Source organism: Halichoerus grypus, chromosome 8 (assembly GCF_964656455.1).
Source record: "Halichoerus grypus chromosome 8, mHalGry1.hap1.1, whole genome shotgun sequence".
Lineage (NCBI taxonomy): Eukaryota > Metazoa > Chordata > Mammalia > Carnivora > Phocidae > Halichoerus > Halichoerus grypus.
In genome coordinates, this window is record NC_135719.1 from 31526750 (window position 1) to 31548936 (window position 22187).

At 44.3% G+C, this 22187-nt stretch overlaps 1 protein-coding gene across 1 annotated transcript in view; it reads right to left on the bottom strand.

Annotated features, from left to right (window-relative positions):
- Positions 1-1041: 1041 nt before the first annotated feature.
- ATP10A (ATPase phospholipid transporting 10A (putative)) overlaps positions 1042-22187 on the bottom strand; it is a 198050-nt gene continuing 176904 nt past the window's right edge. The window contains 9 exon segments of the mRNA XM_036096087.2: positions 1042-1821; positions 1824-2338; positions 2463-2650; positions 3127-3231; positions 3310-3390; positions 5187-5387; positions 9089-9214; positions 12577-12653; positions 15258-15585. Coding sequence (XP_035951980.1) covers positions 1730-1821; positions 1824-2338; positions 2463-2650; positions 3127-3231; positions 3310-3390; positions 5187-5387; positions 9089-9214; positions 12577-12653; positions 15258-15585 — 1713 coding nt within the window. The 3' untranslated portion in view covers positions 1042-1729.

Here is a 22187-nt window from a genome sequence, read left to right on the forward strand (position 1 = left end):
ATGAATGGATAAAGATGTGTATATATACAATGGAATATTACTCAGCCATCAAAAAGAAATCTTGCCATTTACAACAATGTGGATGGAACTAGAGGGTATTATGCTAAGCAAAATAAGTCAGTCAAAGAAAGACAAATACCATATGATTTCACTCATATGTGGAATTTAAGAAACAAAACAGATGAACATAAGGGAAGGGAAGGAAAAATAAAATAAAAACAGAGGGAAGCAAACCATAGAGACTCTTAACTACAGGAAACAAACTGAGGGTTTCTGGAGGGGAGGTGGGTGGTGGGACGGGATAGTTGGGTGATGGGCATTAAGGAAGGCACTTGGGGTAATGAGCACTGGGTGTTATATGCAACTGATGAATCACTAAATTCTACCCCTGAAACTAATAATACACTATATGTTAACTAAGTTGAGTTTAAATAAAAAAAAAATTTTTTTAAGTGTAAAGAAAGGTCTCGGCAGAAGTGCTATATGATTAATTGCCTTCGATATTTCAAATTTTTCCCCCTCCTTTCCCTCTATTTAGAGGGACAGAAATAATGACTCATAAGACAAATGTCTAAAGATACACACTTAAAAAGCCTAGCCTCTTGGGGGCGCCTGGGTGGCTCAGTTGGTTAAGCGACTGCCTTCGGCTCAGGTCATGATCCTGGAGTCCTGGGATCGAGTCCCACATCGGGCTCCCTGCTCAGCAGGGAGTCTGCTTCTCCCTCTGACCCTGCCCCTTCTCATGCTCTCTCTCTCTATCTCATTCTCTCTCTCAAATAAATAAATAAAATCTTTAAAAAAAAAAAAAAAAAAAAAAGCCTAGCCTCTTGGCAGGAAGGGTCTTGTGGGGCTGGTAGCCTGGTGTATGGAGCCGTGATGTATCCTCGTGTCATAGCGTTACAGTGTGCAGCTTGTGTGGTACCCAGCTGTATCCTTCATGATGTTTAAAAGGACTTGCCATGAGGAAGTGCCCTGTGGTACTCAGAACATGCTGTTAGGTCACGTATTAATAACTTCACACAACAGTGGCAACAGGACACATTCTCTTTGCAAAGTGAAGGTTGTTTATTGCTTGTTAGGATTTTGACAGGCAAGACCCTACATAGGGACGGTAATACCTACAAGGTGATCTTTACAGAATGCCTGCCTAGATTTCAACATTGGGATGAACTCCATGCATGCATTCTCTCTTTCCCTTTTCTGGGTGAAGCAGAGCCAAGCTCTCCCAGGTTGGTGGAGGTAGGGTGGGGGAACAGGGGCCAAGGACAGAGAAGTTGCATGCTTGCCCTGTCATCTCCCCTCACTGCTGTCCACACCCACATGGGATTCACTGAACTCAGACACACATTTTCAGGTGGGGAAAGCCAAGGTCATGCATGTTGAAGAAAATCAATCATACTGCATTTTCTTATAAAATGAGATGAAAAAATAAATCTAAACACACTTTTCAAGTGTTACTCTTCTTTAAACTTTCATATACATTAAAGCTCTTATTTTTCTTTTCAATATATTCTACTTAGAACTTTTAAAAAATAAACTTTCTTTTTTGGTACCTTTCATTTCCCGTGTTAGCCTTGGAAACATAAAATACATCTCACTAGAACTCTTCTGTGCAAATAATAAACATAAATAATATTAACATCTAAGTTATAAAAAAGAAGAGGCCATTTCAAGGATTTCACTGCTACTTCCATCCACTGCAGTCCCTGGAAGATGCTCCTAGAAGTAGTCAGTGCCCTGCCCGCTTAAGCCACACAGATCCTGGTCTGGCTGGGGCGGGCTGGGCAAGAACTCGCTGTCCTGCTTGTCCATCTGTAAACTACTTCGAGAGAACTGTAAGACACTTCCCAGCCCACTGACCAGCGAGAGGGAGGAAATCCAGTTGAGGGAGCTGAAGTTGGGCAGGTTGAAAATGGACGACAGGGGGGCTGCCCTGCTGGTGCTGGTGCGTTTCATCTTGGAGTCCCCAGGACACCCTTCTAGGATAGCCCCGCTTGGCATGGAGGACCCCGGGACCTGACTGCTCAGTCCTTCCAGCAGAATGTTTTCCCTTAAAGTCACATTCATGTCCACCACACTGGGCTCCCCACTAGCCTCTGGGGAGCAGGCTGGTTGCTGTCCGTGCCAAGATGCCTGTGAGGTGCAGTCCTGGGAGAGGTGTCCAGAGGTACTGATGCTCTTCTGTTCTGATGACTCAGTTCTGGGTTCTCCTGGGAGGTGTCCCTGAGCAAAGGTCTCTTTGGAAGCAATGAGTTTCTTGGGGGACCTCTTGGCCAGCTGGCGCCCCAGTTGAAGTTGGGTGGGGAAAAGACTCCCCTGCACGGCTTTGAAAAACAATCTGGAAAGCATATAAAAAACAGTCATCTGCGGGTGGTGCCTTTGAGTCTTCTGTGAAAAACATAGGCTTGAGAATGCTCTCAGAGCTCGTTTAGGACCTGAGGGACAATGTCCCTGATACCCACCTGGGAAGCAGTGCAGCGACAGGTGCTATGAGACAAGTCAAGTAAAACACGGGGTCGCCCAATAACGTCTGCATAGTCCAATAAGGGTTGGACGGAGGATAACACGTCGCACAAGAAGCATTGTAAATCAAAGCCACAGTGAAAAACAGAAGGATACTGAAGCCGCAAGCTATCCAGTTGAGCCAGGTCTAAGGGGGAAAGAGAAAGACGGGGCATTTATTTCAAGAGAAATGCACTGGTCATCTGTCAGTGGGTAGCTGTTCTAAGGTGTTAGTGAAAACCCGGGTCTGTGGCATGGGCAGCTGGGGGGCTTGATGAAGCCTTCGGCATCTGTGGACCAGCCTGGGCACAGTCAGGGAGATGGAAGTCAGGTGTAGGAAGGAAAGAGAGAGGGAAAGGGGGGTGTGAGGTGGAGGAGGAGAGCAGAGCGGGCAGGAAGGAGCTAAGGGCTGCCCAGGTGAAGACACCGGTCAGGGTGCGGCAGTTCCCACACCAGGGGTTCCAATACATGTGGCGGGCCTGCGTATTGGTTTCCCTTCTCCACAGTGAGGCTGGCTTTGTAGTGACCTGTCTGCCCAGAGATCTTCTAGATGTCACGGAACCTGCCTGGGAGTGCGGGGCCTGCAGCATCAGCGCCCCCTGGGATCATGTCCACAGCTCTTACCCAGGTCTTGGTTTCAATACCCAGGTGCAGAAGGAAGGTGAACAGCGCAATGGCGGTGATGGGGGTTCCCCAGGTAAAGACATCTGTGTCTGAGTCGTAGCAGGCCTGAAAGACAGTAGTGTCCTGTGTCTGTGGGTCGCTGGATGAAGCCGGTGAGAAAGACTGTGCCAGGTGCCCACTTACCAGGTAAGGAATGAAAAAGCAAACCAGGCTCTGGAAGGCAGCATCAGCCATGTTTAACCAGAACGTGCGTGGCCGATACTCCTGAGACACAGAAACAAGCACAGAAATTATAGGGAAGTAAGCATCTCTTCAAACGATGTGTTCCAATAGCTACAGGGCCATCAATGTACAAGATAAGCACCCCAGGGCAACTTGCTAAGTCAGGACTTTGGCGAGTTGAGGTCCCAGAGGGCTGGGGAACAAACACCACACGATCGTCTGCAGAGGCACCATGTGCAACTGAGTCAATCATTCAGAGCATCTGTTCACAAGACCAGCTACTCTAGTTCTAGGTCAACAGCAGACACATAAAACCACTTCTTAAATCCTTTGAGGGAGCATTTTTTTAAAAAAGATTTATTTATTTGAGAGAGACAGAGAGAGAACGGGGGAGGGGCAGAGGGAGAGAATCTCAAGCAGACTCCCCGCTGAGGATGGAGCCCAACATGGGGCTCAATCTCACCACCCTGAGATCATGACCTGAGCCAAAATCACAAATTGGACACTTAACTGACTGAGCCACCCAGGCATCCCTGAGGGAGCATTTCCTACAGTAGGCATAGCACCTCAAATTCTGGACATCCTGCTCCAATCTGAGTTCTTCTACTCCTACTTTGTCAGGGTGTTGCTGCCCTTTGTTGGTGGGTCCCCTAGAATGTTTCTTAAAAGTGAGTCTTTCAAAATTAGGTGATGGAAGTGTTTAATGTTAAAATAAAAAAATCTGTACACTGAGGGCAAAAATGACCTTGATATGGATTGATCAAGCCTTCATTTACTGGGTAACCAAATTTGTATTTGATTCTGAACTCCTAAGCAGCTGGGGCTGGTACTGGCCTGCAGGAAATGTAGATTGGATGAGCATTTACTGAGCACTTAAGAAAGTGCTGGCTAGGTCCCTCTTTCAGTCCCCTAGCTCCACAGGACAAACTCCTTGTGTCTTGTTCCCTTGGCCAGCCCCAGGCCCTGGCCAAGGACAGGAGGCCAAGCTGAGTACAGGCATTCCTCCAGTGACAGGTAACAAGCAGAGGCTCTCCTCATCTGCCTGACCCCAGTTGCTCCCACCCCACAGCCTCACCCCTGCTGCCTACCTCAGAGGGAACCCAGTGTCAGTGAAGGTGACCTGGGAAGTCAACTCAAAAGTAAACAAATTCGAGACTACTGTAAGAGATAGAGAGCTCCTTTCCCTTTGTACACACACTGTAATTCCAACTAGCAAAGAGAAGCACTTACAGGGCCAACTTTAAATGCTGGTAGGAATAGCTGGTAATTAGCATGTCAATCTATGTGGTGTGTTGATGTAAACATGTATTTATATCTGTTTGTATTCACTTATTCTCTCAATGGTTTCCCCATGGGTTTATCTTCTGGTTAATTCCCATTCAAAATAAATCACATTTTGAGGGGATTGCTTTAGAAAAATCCCTGCTCAGGAGGCAGCAATCCACAAGACCCTGACTTCGATTCCAAGTGGACTTTCCTTGGGCTCCTGGAGACTGTTGGTGTACAGACTTTTCATGCCATTATACTTTTTCTATTAATCTCCCTCTCTTTTTTAGTGAGGTAAATTGGTACACAAAAATTGCACACATCTAATGTATACACCTGGATGGGTTGGACATATGCACATACCAGGATACCATCACTCCAACCAATAACCTTAATACAATCAAGGAGACAGAATACATTTTTTACGTCCCACGGGTCATTTTCCAAAATTTTAATGATTTCTCCCAGGCTGTCCATTTAAAGGGAGGCATGGAGACTTGCACTTTCTGTAAGGTGAATGTGGAGAGTGGGAGGGCAAAGACATAGGAGGTGCGGCAGGAGGGGAACCTCACCTCCATGTTCTGGCCACTCTTGTAGAGCTGTGGTTCAGTCAACAGCATGTCAGCTGGCACGTCCTTGTCCAGCACCCCAGTCACGAGCTGGGGAAGTGACGAGAAGAGCAGATTAAAGAAGATCAGATACCACTGGTCAATCATGGCAGATGCAGAGAAGCCACAGTAAAACTGGAACCAAAACAGGAGGCCCACGAACATCTGAAATCAAGAAAGGAAGAATGGGGACAAGCAATTCTTAGCAGTCCTTGCAGATTCACATCCAAGGGATCTAAGGGTTTTGTAGAATTTGACTATAAAGATTGAATTTACAGGCAGAAATTTCCTTCAAAGACAGCCCTAATCTTGTTGCCCTCTCTCTCCCTCCTCATTTCCTTGAGCATAAAGGACTGGCAATAGGAGATGAGAATTCCCAAGGCCAGCCCATGGAGAGATGATTCTGGTACCAGCCTGCAAGAAACGGCAGATTGGATGGAACAGCATTTATTGAGCACCTATGAAAGCGCTGGCTAAGCCCTTCCTGACAGTCCCTTATCTTCACAGGACAAACTCTTTGTATCTTGTTGCCACAGCCAGCTGAGGAGATGAGGTCCAGCTGAGTACAGGAATTCCCCATAAAGGTCCAGCAGGGTCTAGGGTTGCTCACACATCTTCTTCCCTAGTAGCTGTCCTCTGTGATCCTAAACCAAACCTACCTGTTTTACATCCCAGATCTTGCCTCTCTCCTTAGTCACGTACTCTTTCTGATGAGGAACAGTGGGCAATTCCTGACTCCCATGGCAGGGAGGACACAAACAAGCACAGCAACAAAGTCGATGATGATATCAACATTGCTGCCTTGAGCAAGCCCAGATATCCACCGGGCACTCTGCTGGCAGGTGAGGGATACGTATGGTCACTGGTTCTTATAGCTACTACCCCCGCTTTGCTGAACAGGGAAGTGAGGGTCAGGGAGGTTGAACAGCCTCTTCAAGCCCCTGCTCAGTAGGAGGAGTTGGGTGGATCTCTTCCCCCTATTACTTGATCACTGAACATCAGTGGCTTGAGTGCATTTACATGGGGGCATGGCAATTTAGCAATGGCAAAGCATTTATACCTATCAGCTGTATAATTTGGCATAGATCATTTAACCCTTTTCTGCCTCAGTGTCCTTGTCTATGAAATGGTACTTAGCTATGGGTACCCAATGGTATCTAGTACCAACGGTACTTAGCTATGGGTTGCTGTGAGGATTAATGAACTTACACATTTAAAGTACTCACGAGGTCTCCTTGTACACTATAGGTACTTATGATTTATTGTTTCAGTTAGCAGTACAGCTATTTTCTCTGAGGGCCAGTGTGCTTACTCCATTCAGAGAAAAGGAAACTCAGGTCCAAGATGAAGTCCAAATGACTTCGCTATGGTCATTGTATGAGTAATAAAGCCAATCTGTTCAAACCATTTGTGGGTCTTGGCCTGGAGGGCAGAGACCCCCAGGTGGAAGAACATTCTCTGCAGGGGACCACAGGTAATGGCCTATGTTTTGGTTCTGGAGCTGCCACTATCTATCTTTCAGACCTTGACTTACCTTCTCTGAGCTTTGGTTTCTGGACCTGAAAATGGCTTGGTCTGAAGATCAGGAAACAATGACACATATCCTCCAAGTCTTGTTTCAATCTATGACTTAGAGCAACTTTTCTCTTCCACACTGAAAACTGACAAACTTGGGTTTTTCATTGACTTTCTTCCCTTCTCACTCCCACGGCTGACTTTCTCTCACCCACCCCCACAGGCTCAGCCTAATGAGTCATCAGTGAACAACTGGAGTCAAGAGAAAGAGGAGGAAAAGTACTTAGATAATTGACATTTTTTTCTTGTAGTACCAAAAAGCCTTCTTCCCAAACTACTGTTGCTATGGAAACTTTTCTCCTCTGTTCTTTACTGGAAAGGAAGACCAACTTACTCCTAAAACTAATGAATTTCTCAGTTTGGGAGGCAGGGTAATTATCCTTGCACTTCTCAACTAGATTAAGTGTTTGTTAACAGAGGCCCTGAATCTTATATGGAATAAAGACAGATATCCCCTTCTCTTTCCTGTCCCCTCCATGAGGACAGATTCATCACGACAGGCAGGACGCTGTGCCCATTCAGGTGGCCACTCTGGCACTCATTTGCAACTGAAATGCTGAATTCCCTCCTGAGAAATTTTCATGAGGAATTATGGAGAGCAGAGCTCAACTCTCATGTTTTGTTTTCATTTAAAGGAAACAAAATCCCTAGAAAGCAAATAACTTGCTCAAGATTGCACAGACATTAATGACAGAAACAGAGCTGGGGTTCCACCTGCCCAGCCCCACTCATCTGTACTTAAGCACCCATCCACCTCTTTGGGAACTGGGAACCTCTAGATTTGCAAGTATATGCATGGTGGCCTCAGCTCTGGGGATGCAATGCCAGGTGGATGGGAGATAGCAGGGAGTAACTGGCCAAGGCCAAGGGCAGCATGGCACAGACTTCCTTGGACAGAATCCCAGGCACAACCTAATCAGAATTAATTTCCAGGACACAACTGGTCAAACTGGACATGCCATGATTGGTCCTGAGTATCCGTATTCATTTACTAGAAAACGTTTTGAAAAATGGGTAAAGGTAAGGGGGCAAGAGGGTTGGAAAAAGTAGATAGGTCTAAATCTCCAGAACAAACAAGAACATGAACAAGAAGTACACTGATGGCAGTTTCAAGTTAGCATGGAGATCTTTTAATGTAATTAGAAAAATATATATATATATATATCTTTTAATTTATTGTATTTTGTTCTTTTTTAGAAGAGTATAGGATGATCTTGACACTGGAATTGTGGCATCCAATGTGGCAGATTTGTGGGACTACCCTGAAAGATCACTTACCCCAAGAGTTTATTTATTTTGTCTCCTTGTTTGTACATTCAGCCACAAGCTTTTATAGAGACAAGAGCAATAAGTAGCAGCACAGCAACTTCTTAGCAGAATGTATATGAGTAGAGCAGGTTCTAAAATGGCCATGGCATTCATGCTGGAGGGCTATGGAGAAGGACACCTGTCTGCCAAGGACTTAGTAATAAAGGAACTAAGAGTTAAACATTAGGATCAAAATGAAAAGGAGCAGAGCCCTGGATGAGAGTCTCTGGAGGGACAGAACTGTAATCAGCCAGCCAGGCCTGGGCGTGACCTAACTGGAGGGTCAATTATAGAACGAGCTGGCCAGAATGGGGCACATCTGCCCTGCCAGCACGGGAGAAAGTGTGGCCAGGCCCTGCTGGTGGCCCTGTTCCTCGGGCCCTACACCTGCGTCCTGACCGGGGAACTCACACTCCTGGCCCAGTGTGGGTACGTTTCCTCAGAGGCCATTCAGTATTGGGATCACAGCATGACTAAGTGTTCCCATTCTGATGCCAGCACTGCCGCTACACTCCTGCTTATCCCTGGATTTGCCTGTCTGCTCTAGAGGATTCCCGTCTATGGATACCTCAGCAGTCTGCTCCCAGGAAGCACATTAACAGAGTGGTTAAGGGTTGGGTGTCCGGTGAGCTGGGGTTACATGCAGCCTTGACTACTCACTCATTAGCTGTGTGACCTTGTACAGACCACTGTGATTCATGATTCCCCAACTTCTTATTATAAAGCACTAAGTGGACATTCTTATTTGCTCTGTTTCTACAACTTTCTCCCTTAGAGGTGCAGTTACCTTTATGTGCCTGTGAGCTAGACTTCTGAGCCTATAGGGGGCCAGGCCTGGGGTAAGTTCACAAAGGCCAAGGAGGATGGAACCCACAGGAAGCCCTGGGATGGCCAGATGGCCACAGTCAGGGGATGGTCCGATAAATCTCAGCCCAGGCTTTTTGATTCAAAAACTCTAGAAACGAGAAGGGTCAAATACCTACTGTATTTTTGTAGAAGAAGTACAGCACCATGTTGGCAAGTCGGGAATAGCACCAATGTCCGTGAACAATTAAGAGTCTCTCAAGGTATCGGAATCTTGGCACTGCAAAGTCACTGGCCATCACTGCCTTGAAAGGGAAAGAAGTCCCTGTTATTGGTGACATCTTACTCCATCTAAGGTCTGTCTTATCTCCCCAAATACAAGGCATGTTTCAAACACAATGTGCGTGTGACTGGCCAGGGCTTACTTTATCCCCGTTTCCCTTATTATCTCCTTCAATTAAAAAAAAAAAATCAATCAATCTCAACAAGTACTCTAGTTCAGGCATATCATTTTATTGAAATCATTTAAGATTTTGAATATATGTAATTGATTTTTAAAAGCTTTTGTTTTCCCATTTTTTTTAAAGATTTTATTTATTTATTTGAGAGAGAGAGACAGAGACAGCAAGAGGGGAGAAGAGGGAGAAGCAGGCTCCCCACTGAGCAGGGAGCCTGACACAGGGCTCCATCCCAGGACCCTGGGATCATGACCTGAGTAAAGGCAGAGGCTTAACCGACTGAGCCACCCAGGTGCCCCATTGTCTTCCCATTATTTCTTTAACAAGGAGAAAACAAAAACAAACCCAGAGATGTACAGTTTCCCTACTATTCTCCACCCTCTGATGTTTTATTCATATTGGGATCTCAACCCAAAGATGAACCAAAGCTTCCCTTTTGTATGAATCAAAGACAGGCAGTTGGCCATCTTGGGTGGTGTGTTTTGGGATCTTCTCCTCAGCAGCCACAGATGATAAGCAAGGCCAATCCATGGCTCTGCTGGCCTTCGCATAAGCCAATTCCAGGAAGCTGCAAAAAGGCAACGTGTCCATTCCACTCAGAAGGGAGTGGGGACAGCAGGTCCTCCATGGAAAGGAAATATGACGGGGGGTCAAATTGTCCCCTCACTTCACTGAGTATCATGCTCTACACAATTAAACTAAGTGGGCCAGACAAATGCCATCAAAATGACACCTTTTGTACCCAGAATAACTTAGAACCCACCATATAATGAATTTCTCTATTTGGAAAAAACGTCAAAGAAAATGTGAGGGAAATACAGATTTCTACTTATTTTTGGAGGATTGTTCTACACAAAAATGTAAGTCAGCTTTTAAAACTCAACTGATCTCCCTCTAGTCAAATAACTCCTTGAGTAGAGTCAGATCGCACTTGATGTGGTCCCTTAGGTGAAATAGAATAATGTCATTATACATGACAGAAAAGTGTGAAGCCTTCAAATGTCTGCTTTCTAAACCAAAAGTTAAGATTTCAAAGCAAATACTGTTTCTATACCTCTTCCTGTCAACACTGACACTTTGTGTACTCCTTTCCAGCCTTCTGCCACTCCTTCCCACCTCCAAATTTAGGCCCTAAATCCACTCTTTGTCCTTCTGTCAAGGTGGCCTTCCAAGATGCTCCCAGCTATGTTAGATCTTCCTGTGAAATACTCAACACCAAAACCTGTGTTTCTCTTTGATAGCATTTATTACAATTGTGACTATTTGTGTACATTTAAAATATGTATCTGTCTTCCCAACTTTTCTGGACATTCCATGAGAGCCAGGATAGTAGATGTGATCACCGTGTACACCCTGAGTTCCCACTCAGTGTTTGGCCCCATCGGGCGCTCAATAAACACAGTGGACCAGATGACCCCATGAAGACCAAGATTCTCAGAGATGCAGGATCTCCTTGGCCAAACTGGGATAAGCTTCACACCTTGGCTAAGCTGGGGAGCTCCAAACACCCTCACTCATTCCTGATGGCTCTGCTCAGATCCCTAGTATCCGTGTTAACACAGCATCCTACAAAGTCCATCTCCCAAAGGACTCACCTTTACTTACTGGACTGACTAAAATGCAAGCAGGGAAAATATTCCCTGGGAACCTGAGCACTTGGAACAGTGAGAAAAGGTATCAGGCCTTACCATCATCTTACATAATGTATCCTCAATTAGAAGTGTAGCTTTAAATAAATGCAGAAGCATCCAACTACATCCCACCTGGAAGTCATGCTCACTCAAAGCTTCGTCTCAGTATGTGCCCTATCATTTGGCTGTTGCCATCATTTCTCGCATGGCTTGAAGTATACATCTGCACTGGCCCCTGCCTTGAGGACATGAGCAGTAGTGGTAGTTCAGTCCCCTCCCCATCCACAAACCTGAGAGTCTTTCATACAAAATGTATTTACTTGGTGCATTTCTCTGCATATGTTATTTACAGGCACTGCCTGCCCTGGTCAGCTTTTCACTATAGGAAACAGGTACAGTGGAGATGGTGATGAAAACATTAGAATGAACCAACAATTTTGTTCATCCATTCACTCCCCATGTACACGGCATTAAAAGGCAGGGATTAGGGGCGCCTGGGTGACTCAGTTGGTCAAGTGTCTGCCTTCGGCTCGGGTCATGATCCCAGCGTCCTGGGATGGAGCCCTGCATTGTATCTCTGCTCAGCAGGGAGCCAGCGCCCTCTGCCTGCCTCTCTGCCTACTTGTGCTCTCTTCTTTCTCTGTCAAATAAATACATAAAATCTTTAAAAAAAGGCAGGGATGAGTCCAACCTTAGGCTGTATTTTCCACTTCATGGAAGAATTAAAACCACAGAAGTAACATAAGACAGTGACTCGGGTCAGCTGAGGGCAGGAGGAGAGTAAGGTACATGTTGAGGATGGGCCAAGAGGAACTACTGTGTTTCTAGCTTGGGACTTTCCATTTTACTTTTATTTTAATGTCAGGTAAGAAAATTAATGACACATACAAGTGTCTGGCATATACAAGTGTTCACTGAATAATTACTGATTGCATTAATGAATAACTCAACCAATGACTAAATGGTGACCAACATCTGGATTTTTAGGAGAAGGAAACTGGATACGTTGTTCTCTAAGGTCTCCACCAAGTTAAAAAATGTCCTGATTCAAAGTTAATCAAATGTTGGAAATTGTTGTGATACTATATCCAGAAGAAAGTTAGTTTTAATTAACTCAGTTGTTCAGCATCTGAATCACATGCTAAGAACCAACATAGTGACAAATGAAAAAGGCAGAGATAAATTTTCATGTGAGTCAAGATGGCTACATTCCATTTTTTATAGTGATACCAGATTCCAACAGTCCTACAGCAGAGTCATTTTTTTCAAATGGAACAGTAAAACATGCTTTCTTCCAAGGATGAGCCATAAATAGCCAGAGAGAAGGTGATGACTCACCTTGCCTCACTCTGTTCCACTTATTTCACAAAAATATACTTATAGACCTAGGCAAAGCTATTTACTGCTTCATAAACATGAAGAACTAGCCACCTGTACCTTATCTTCTACCACTGCTTAGTAAAAGGTGAGCATCACATTGCATTGAAGGCCAACCCTTTAGCTTTGCTGGACAAAGCCTATGGCAAGGTACGACAGTGGGCCACTTGGTCACAGAGGATAGCCCTGATGGGTCTTTACCTGCATGCCCTCCTGGCCTGAGATTCCCACACCCACGTCTGCCACCTGGATCATGCTGACATCATTGGCTCCATCTCCTAGAAACATAATCGTTTGAGTTGAGATGCACAGAATCAAACGGCTTGACGGATCTTCATGGGGTCCCTACTGAGCTGAGTCTTGTGAAAGGGCGTTGGGGATGAGTGAGGAAGAGGCAGCGTACAGTCTGCCCTGGGAAAATTGGGGTAAGCAGTCAGAATAAACATGGTGTGAGGTGTGGAACTGCCAGTCACATCAAGAGATGTTTCAGAAAGCCGGCTAGCATGGTTACCACTTTGTTTAGTATTCACTCTACATTACTGGCTCGTATACCTATAAAGAGAGCCCTTAACAGGGTGTCTGGCACAATAAAGATGCTATCATCATCATCGTTATTATGTACTGAGCTCTAGCCTTTATCACATGTAGACCATATCAGTAAAGGCTATTCTAATTCATGCTCACACGAGCGGCTTTCTAAACTGAACAAAGGATGGTAAATTCTGCCCAGCAAACTCTAGAGTTCTTTTTGTACACTGATTACCAGCTAGCTTATTAGCTATGTGCTTACCTTTGGGCCCTCTAAAGATGTGATAAAGAAAAACTTCTATTTATTCAGTCAAGCTGCTGATAGAAAATGGTTAAGAACATAAGACATAGGTCAGAGATCTCATCACCTTCGGGGAAAAGCAAGCAGAGACTTAAAGTCATTGTCACTCAGGAATAGGACAGCAGAAGGGCCCAAATCACAGAGTACCTCCCAAGTTTCAAATATGCAAAAAGTGCAGATATACAAGTCAGAGTGATTCATAAAATGGCTATAGGATGTCTCTGTCCTATGATTTTTCTGTTCTTTTTTTTGCACTGGGCCCAACATGAGTGATCAGTCAGTATTTGTGAAATTGAAGTTCTGTGAAGTCATTAACAATCTCTGCAGCTTTTCTCAGAATGTCCCAATCAAAGTGAGATATGGCGTGTTCTCTATGTTATTAACTCCTGGACCCCTGGGACTAGGTGCCATCAGTGCTTTCACTCATGGTCAAAGAAATGAGCTAAAGTTCTGATGGGTCATTACTTTCCCTTTCCCTTTTGAGATTCTATTTTGTTTTTTCTTTTCTTTCTAACCAACTAAGACTTTACCTCCATTTTTCTGTTGTTGTTGTTTTAATTAATACCATAGACCAGTGATTCCATGGCTGACCCAGGCACTGACCAGGCTGTGAAAATGTGGTTTATTCATTCATGTGTTACACCAGCCTTACCGGGGGCATCGTCCTCACGCCACCACAGAGAGGAGCTCAGAGGAGCCTGCACCAGCCAGCACACTCCTCAGCACCGACCTACAACACTTGCTAAGGGAGCTCTGAAGAACACTCCAGACACCTGAGGGCAAAGGTGGGACTGAGACAGCCTCCCCTGGGAGGGGCCCACCCCTGAGGCTTTCCCATAGCCTGGACCAGGGAGTCAGAACTAAACATGTGTTCACGTCTATGCTCATCTCACTCCCCTTAGTGGCTACCTCAGCCCTCAAGATGTACAGGGCTGTCTCCATGACAACCACACTAAGGCCATCCCACCTCAGACCCAGGCTCTACCAGCCTCAACTTTGTCCTAATGAAGTGTGCCATGTGAGAGGGTAGCAATCCCCACATCAGCAGGATGAGACTGTCTCAACCCTTTGCAGAAAATACTGTAATTATTATTGGTGAGGATCCTTTATTTCAGAACCAAATCTCACCTAGGTATGGATTCTATATTTGGGGAGACTAAACTTTTTGGTATCTGGGGGTCAAGGGGATCGCCCCTTTCCCTGGGCTACCTGCAGTCTTTCCCAGCCCTCACCAGCAGATGGTGCTGCTGAGTCCCTGAACCTGGCAGGAGATTGGACCCCCAACCAGAGTGGGTGGGGATGATGCCCTGGGAGGAGGTAGGTGAGGACTGGGTAGCACTGGAGAGGACCCTAGAAGGCTCTCCAAGCCAAAAGTCTGCAAGGAAAAACCACCATTAGATGCACAGTCCTTAAGGAAATGCTGTAAGATTTAGCAACTACTCATGCTTATGATGGATTCATTTAATTACATGCTTGTCTTGGAACAATCAGTAAAGTTCAAAGGCTAAGAGGCAATGGGGATTCTGATCACCATCAAGTCTCTGGGTTCTTGAGGTATTATGGAGTCTTGCACTCCAGTTGGCTCATGGTGACCAGAAGTACCTTCAAAGGGCCTTCTTTTTAATGTGTTCTGAGATAATGCTTAGCGTGCCAGGCTCTGCTGTGGCAGAGGCTGCCTGGGACAGCAGATCTCTAGTTTCCTGTCTCCCAAGAAACAATGTAAGTTCTGTCTTCTTAAATCGCCATTGTATAACTATATACAGCTATATATATATATATATATATATATATATATATATATATACAGATAGATATAACTGTTGTACATTATTTTATGGTTTTCAAGTCCATGTTTTGTATTTCGAAAAGGCTGCTTATTTTCTTGCACTGGCTGTGATTTTATAAATAGAAAACAGAGCAAGGAAGTGTTTTCCCATCTTACAGTATAGCATAGAAGGGGTGGAAAGTCCTGGATGCATCCAGAGGAAGTAGCTGCATAAGATGGGGGCTACTCATTTACGTAGGGCCCTTCCTGGCTGGCCTGGATACTTGCCTATGGCCAGGGTCATGGCCTTGAGCTTGCTTCTGACCAGTTTCACCACCATACTCTTCTGCAGAGGTGTCGAGCGACAGCAAAGGACTGACCGGCACTGCTTAGCGAGAAAGAGAAATTTGTCCTCTAGGTTTTTCTCAAGGGCGTAGGCCAGACTTCTCCCATCGATCACGAGGCTCGGGCTGGGGCCAGAGGTGGTGGACGTGGAGGGCGGGCAGAGAGGGGAGAACCCCACGCTCACGTTGCCTGCGGTCTTCTCGGGGGCACTGCGGGGGCTCCTGGACTGCACGTAGTGTAGGCACTGGTCTAGCAGGGCCGCACAGGCCTCCTGAAATGGACATGAGAGGAAGCGCAGTTCACTCAGCTGCACCACAGATTAGGTTACCTTCCTCGACACTGACAGTCTGATAATCTCAAGGGCACCAGGCTGCAGGCTCTGTCCAGAAGAGCAGTTAGTTGAGGATGACGACTCTCCACATTGAAGAGGATGAGCTTGTCTAGGGTTTTGATAAGACTCCACTTCATTGCCCATTATACTGTGTGGAGATTAGATGAGCACATCTTCACTTTGTAAGGCCTGACTGTACTGTGGCTAAACTGCTGGCTTAAGGTTAGGCTGAGGGAGTCTTACATGCACTTCTCCATGCTTCTCTGAGGCCTTTACTCAGCCATTCTTGCTTGCTTGTGAGGTACAAAGCCTTTTAAAAGTCTTTATGATGATTATTCTCTAAAGAAGTGTAATTATCAGTGTTTCCCTAAGCTCTCCAGTTGACCAGGGAAATAATTTTTTTAAAAAGCAGAATTATTGAGGCTTTTATTGGCAATGTCCTTCTAAAACTACCTGAATTCCATAAAGAATAGGAAAACTTATTGGGGAAGCCAAGGGGTCATGGGACATAAGAGAGATGACTGTTTCTAGGAATAAACACACTCCAGGGAAGGCAAGTAGTTCTTGGCCCTCTGTGGACAGTGAGCCCACTGGGTAAGCAACCAATTTCCTGCAATGCACCCTGGAAATCCAGTTGTGTTCCATAAGTGCTTATTGAGGACCTTTTGTATGTCGAAAAGTGAGACAAGAAAAAGGAAGACTGAGAAGACACAGTTACTGGCCCTTGAACAAATGGCAGGGGCTGAACATACACAGGATCACAGTAAGTCACAGACTAGGATGCGCAAAGTGTTACAGGATATGAAGAGGGAAAGATTTGCTTCCAGGGTGGGGTTGGGAGTGGTAGTAACTGAGGCAGGGCTGGAAAAGGATGTGAGATCTCATTCTACAACACCATGAGTTCCCTCATGCTAGCACCAAGAACTGCTAAGGTAAACTGGAGTGAGCACATCCACCCTGGCTCCCCAACTGAGTGCAGCTATAGCAGCCAAAGAGAATTCATAGGGCAACTGTTTGAGGACTTTGAAAATAAATAGCAGCTGTTGCATTGGGGAGGAAGACCAGCATTCTAAGTACACTGGACAGGTGGGTGAGTTTTCCATTTTCCCTCTGGTAGGGCCTGCTCTGTACTCAAGCATCACAGAACCTGGAAGTGGGTGTCAAGGCAGGGACAGAGAGAGTTCCAGGAGAAGCCCTCCTGTTCTAGCTGGAGGAGTGGAAAAGAGAACTCCCAATGCTCAGAGAAAATAGAGGAAATCCCATTTTTTTAAATCTTTTTCTCTATTCTCTTGAACCCAACCCCAGGCAATTTTGCTCTGGTGGCAGCAGGACCATCTGCTGCCGAAGACTGTGGTCCTGTGGTGGCAAGATAACTTCTGCCTTTTTCTCTCTGTCCTACCACCACTTGGCCTTGGATGGAGGTGTCGGTGCAGAAGTACGAAGTAGAGCAAGGGAACTCAAACCCCAGCTTTCTGGCCAGAGGACTGGAAAGGGGAGTCCCAGAGAACCAGAAAGTACTGGAAAAAGTTGTGAAGATGGAAGAGCTTGGCCAGCTGACCCCATAGCATGGTTTATTAATTCCTGAACTACCCACAAGCCGTGCACACATAGACAATCCTAAATGGCATAACAAAGACATTTGAGAATTGAACTTGGGATAGACTGCCACCCAAGTTCCCAACTTTTATTAAGGGGTGGCAAAAATGTGAGATAGAGTCTAACAGCTTGGCAAAGGCTACACAAAATTGACATAGAAACCACCATCCAGAGGCTGTTCAGAGCTTGCAGCCTGAATCTAAGAGGACTGATTACCTGCCTAAAATATATCTACATTCTCCACAGATTTTAAAATAACCAGTGTCATTCAAAATGCCCAAAATACAACCCAAAATGCATCAGCATACAAAGAAGCAGGAAATTCTCAATGCATGTGAAAAAAGCCAAAGAGAAGATGACACAGATAGCAGAATTATTTGAGAAAGACTCAAACAGCTATTATGAAAATGCTCTATTAAGAGTGAACATTCTAGAAATGGATAGAAAGAGAGTCTCAGGAAAAAAACAAGATACAAAGAAGAACCAACAGAAATTTTAGAACCAAAAAAACACCTTAACTAAAATAAGAAGCTCGTTGGATTCTAAATAATTTATGTAGATACTCTGTCCTCAAGGAGGGGAAATAGAACTCCACACGCTGAGTGTAAACTGTGCATAGTCACTTCCTTCCAAAGAGTACAATAATGGAAAGGGATAAAAATAATTGGAGAAAGCTGACAAACATAAAATCAACAGTGATAAGTCATGTTGATAGAATGTACCTTTAATATGATGTGATAAAAATGTTGAAAATGGCACTTTAGGTCTATGGAGCTCTTCCCCTAAACTCATAACTCTATTCTAGTCATGAGAAAAACACCAGACAAATCCCCATATAATGGTATTCTTCAAAATAACTGGCCAGTACTGTCAAGTCATCAAAAACAAAATTTAAGAAACTGCTACAGCCAATAAGAGCCCAAGGAAACATGACAGTTAAATGTAATGTGATATTCTGTGTGAGATCCTGGAACACAAAAAGGGCATTAGGTAAAAATTAAGACAATTTGAATATAGCATAGATTTTATTTTATTTATTATTATTATTCCTATTTAGAGGTGGGGGAGAGGCAGAGGGAGAGAGAGAATCTCAAGCAGGCTCCAGGCCCAGCACAGAGCCTGATGTGGGGCTTGATCTCACAACCCTGAGATCAAGACCTGAGCCAAAATCAAGAGTCAGACTTTTAACCTACTGGGCCACCCAGGCACCCTAAGTATAGATTTTAGTAAGTAATAATATGTCAACATTGGTTCATTGATTATGGTAAAGATGTTAATAATAGGAATATTATGGTGTAGATTATATGGGAACTCTCAATACTATCTTTGCAATTTTTCTGTAAATTTAAAACTACTGTATATATAAAGTTTATTTTTTAAAACATCACTAAATGTCCCAATAGCAGAATGGAGATAACAGAAGAAAAAGTCAGTGAACTCAAAGATCAACAGAAATTAACCAATTTGACCAAGAGAGAAAGAAAAATTGAAAAAATGAAGAGAGCCTCAGCGAGCCTTGAGGCAAACCAGAAGACCTGACATTCACGTCATCAGTCTTCCAGAAGAAAAGGGGCAATTGCAGCACAAAATAAGTGTCTGAAGAAATAAATAATGGCTAAAAATTTGCCAAATTTAGTGAAAGACATAACCCCACAGATTCAAGCAGCTCAGCAAAACCCAGAGTATCAATCTAAAAAAATCTGTGCCCAAACACACCATAGTCAAACTGCTTAAACTAAAGGCAAAAAAACAAAACCAACCCAAAATCAAAACATCCAGATAAAAATGATGCATTAGCTATAGATTTGGATGACTCTTGACTTTGCCTAGAAACCATGGTGAAATAAAGGCATTCTCTGATAAAGAAAAGAGAATCTGTTGCCAGTAGACCTAGTCTAAAAGAATTGCTGAAGGAAGTTCTTCAGACAAGAGGGAAAAAAAATGCCACAAGGACACTTGTAACACCGGGGATGAAATAAGTGTGACAGAAATTGTCAATATTCACGTAAATAAAATGGGCTATTCTTTTCCTTTAGACTTCTTTAAAATATGCTTTTTGATTGAAAGTAAAAATTATTATCTGACAAGGATTTCAATCTCTGTTGCTTTCATATAGAAGACACCTACAACGTAAAGGGGTAAAGGGAGACATGGAGTGAGACTTCTTCATTCCACTCAAAGTAGCAAAATACTGATTGTATTTTGTATGATGACTTAAGTATGCATATTGTAATCTTTTTTAAAAAAAGAAGAAGCTAAAAACCCAAGTGAAGTGATATTTTCAAAGAAAAGAGACACATTAAAACAGAATACTAGGGCGGAGCAAGATGGTGGAGGAGTAGGAGACCTGGATTTCGTCTGGTCCCAGGAATGAAGCTAGATAGGGATCAAACCATTCTGAACACCTACAAACTCAACAGGAGATTGAAGAAAAGAATAGCAACAACTCTCTGAACAGAAAAGTGACCACTTTCTGGAAGGTAGGACGTGCGGAGAAGTGAATCCGAGGCGATATTCGGGAGGATAGATGGCGGTGGAGGGGTCCTCTGTCGGCCGCTTCTGGCAAGTGATAGAACCACGGAGCACAAAATCGGAACTTTTAGAAGCCGGCTCCACTGAGGGACGTCGCTCCAGTGGCTAAGCCGGGGGGTGGAACGCTCGCGGGACAGTATGGTCTCAGGACTCTCGGAGTCACAGAAAGACTGGGGGTGCCTGAGTGCCGCAGAGCTCCCAGGTATCAGAGCGGGGAAGCCAGCTGCAGAGACGGAGCCCAGGCGCAGGCTCTCAGCTCGGGGTTGTCATAAACCGTGATCCGTGGCACAGTCGGGCCACTGCTTCTCCAGCAGGGACCCAACAAGCGGCAGATCCGGGGAGACTCACCTTCTTCCCCCGGAAGAGCGGCGCGGGAGCGCACCGCAGGGATCTGCTGGGTTTGGAGACTCCACACGGGGTCGGGTGCCAGAGATAGAAACGCTAGGTCACAGGTCAGGTGAGCACAGAGTGCGGCCGGAGACCGGGGAGACGGGAGTGACTGACTGCTTTTCTCTGGGGGCGCACTGAGGAGCGGGACCCCGAGTTCTCGGCTCCTCCGGGGCGGAGATTGGGAGGCCGCCATTTTCACTCTTGTCCTCCAAAGCTGTACGGAAAGCTTGTAGGGAACAAAAGCTCCCGAGAGCAAACCCGAGCAGATTACTTAGCCAGGACCAGGCAAGGGCGGGGCAATTCTGCCTCCGGCAAAGACTTTTGGGAACCACGGCAACAGGCCCCTCCCCCAGAAGATCAGCGAGAACAGCCAGCCAAGACCAAGTTTACCGATCAATGAGAACAGCAGAACTCCAGCGCTAGGGGAATACTGCACATAGAATTCATGGCTTTTTTACCATGATTCTTTAGTCTTTCAAAGTTGTTATTATTTTTTTAATTGCTTTTTAAAAAATTTTTCTTTTTCCCTTTTTCAACCAACATCTTATCAATCCCTACTTTAAAAAAACATTTTTATTTTTCATTTTTAGAGTCATATTCTATCCCTGCATACTAGTTACCCGTATTTTTGGCATATATATATAAGTTGTTCTCTCTTTAAAATTTTGAGATACAGTTTCTTCTAACAGATCAAAATATACCCTAAATCTCTAGTGTATGGCTTTGTTCTAGTCTCCTGCCTGATCACATTATCTTTTTTTCTTTTTTTTTTAAATCCTCTTCTTTCTTTTTTCAGACAACTTATCAATTCCTTTACAACATTTTTTTATAATTTTCATCTTTACAGTCATACTCCATCCCTTCATTGTATCAACCCTTATTTTTGTACATATATAAGTTTTTTTTTCTTTAAAATTTTGGGAGGCACTTTCTTCTAACAGACCAAAATACACCCAAAATCTAGTGTGTGGCACTGATCTATCCACCAGCCTGATCATATTTGATCATATTCTGTTTTTTTCTTGTTTTGTTCTGTTTTTGTTTTTATCTTTTTCATTTTCTTTTTTTTTCTTTTTTCTTTCTTTCTCTTTCTTTTCCCCAGGCTTCAGGTCTTTTCTGATTTGTTTAGAGTATATTTTCTGGGGACGTTTTACCCGGTTAGCATTTTGTTCTCTCATTCATCTATTCTCCTCTGGACAGAAGGACAAGATGGAAAAAATCACCTCAACAAAAAGAACAAGAGGTAGTACCGACTGCCAGGGACCTACTCAATACAGACATTAGTACGATGTAGGACCCAGAGTTCAGAATAATGATTTTAAAGATACTAGCTGGGCTTGAAAAAAGCATGGAAGATATTAGAGAAACCCTATCTGGAGAAATAAAAGAACTAAAACCTAACCAAGTTGAAATCAAAAAGGCTATTAACGAGATGCAATCAAAAATGGGGGTGCTAACTGCTAGGATAAATGAGGCAGAAGAAAGAATCAGTCATATAGAAGACCAAATGATGGAAAATAAAGAAGCTGAGAAAAAGAGAGATAAACAACTACTGGATCATGAGGGCAGAATTCAAGAGATTAGTGATACCATAAGACGAAACAACATTAGAATAATTGGGATCCCAGAAGAAGAAAGAGAGAGGGGGGCAGAAGGTATATTGGAGCAAATTATAGCAGAGAACTTCCCTAATTTGGGGAAGGAAACAAGCATCAAAATCCAGGAGGCACAGAGAACCCCCCTAAAAATCAATAAAAATAGGTCAACACCCCTACATCTAATAGTAAAACTTATGAGTCTCAGAGACAAACAGAAAATCCTGAAAGCAGCTCGGGAGAAGAGATCTGTAACCTTCAATGGTAGAAACATTAGATTGGCAACAGACCTATCCACAGAGACCTGGCAGGCCAGAAAGGACTGGCATGATATATTCAGAGCACTAAACGAGAAAAATATGCAGCCAAGAATACTATATCCAGCTAGGCTGTCATTGAAAATAGAAGGAGAGATAAAAAGCTTCCAGG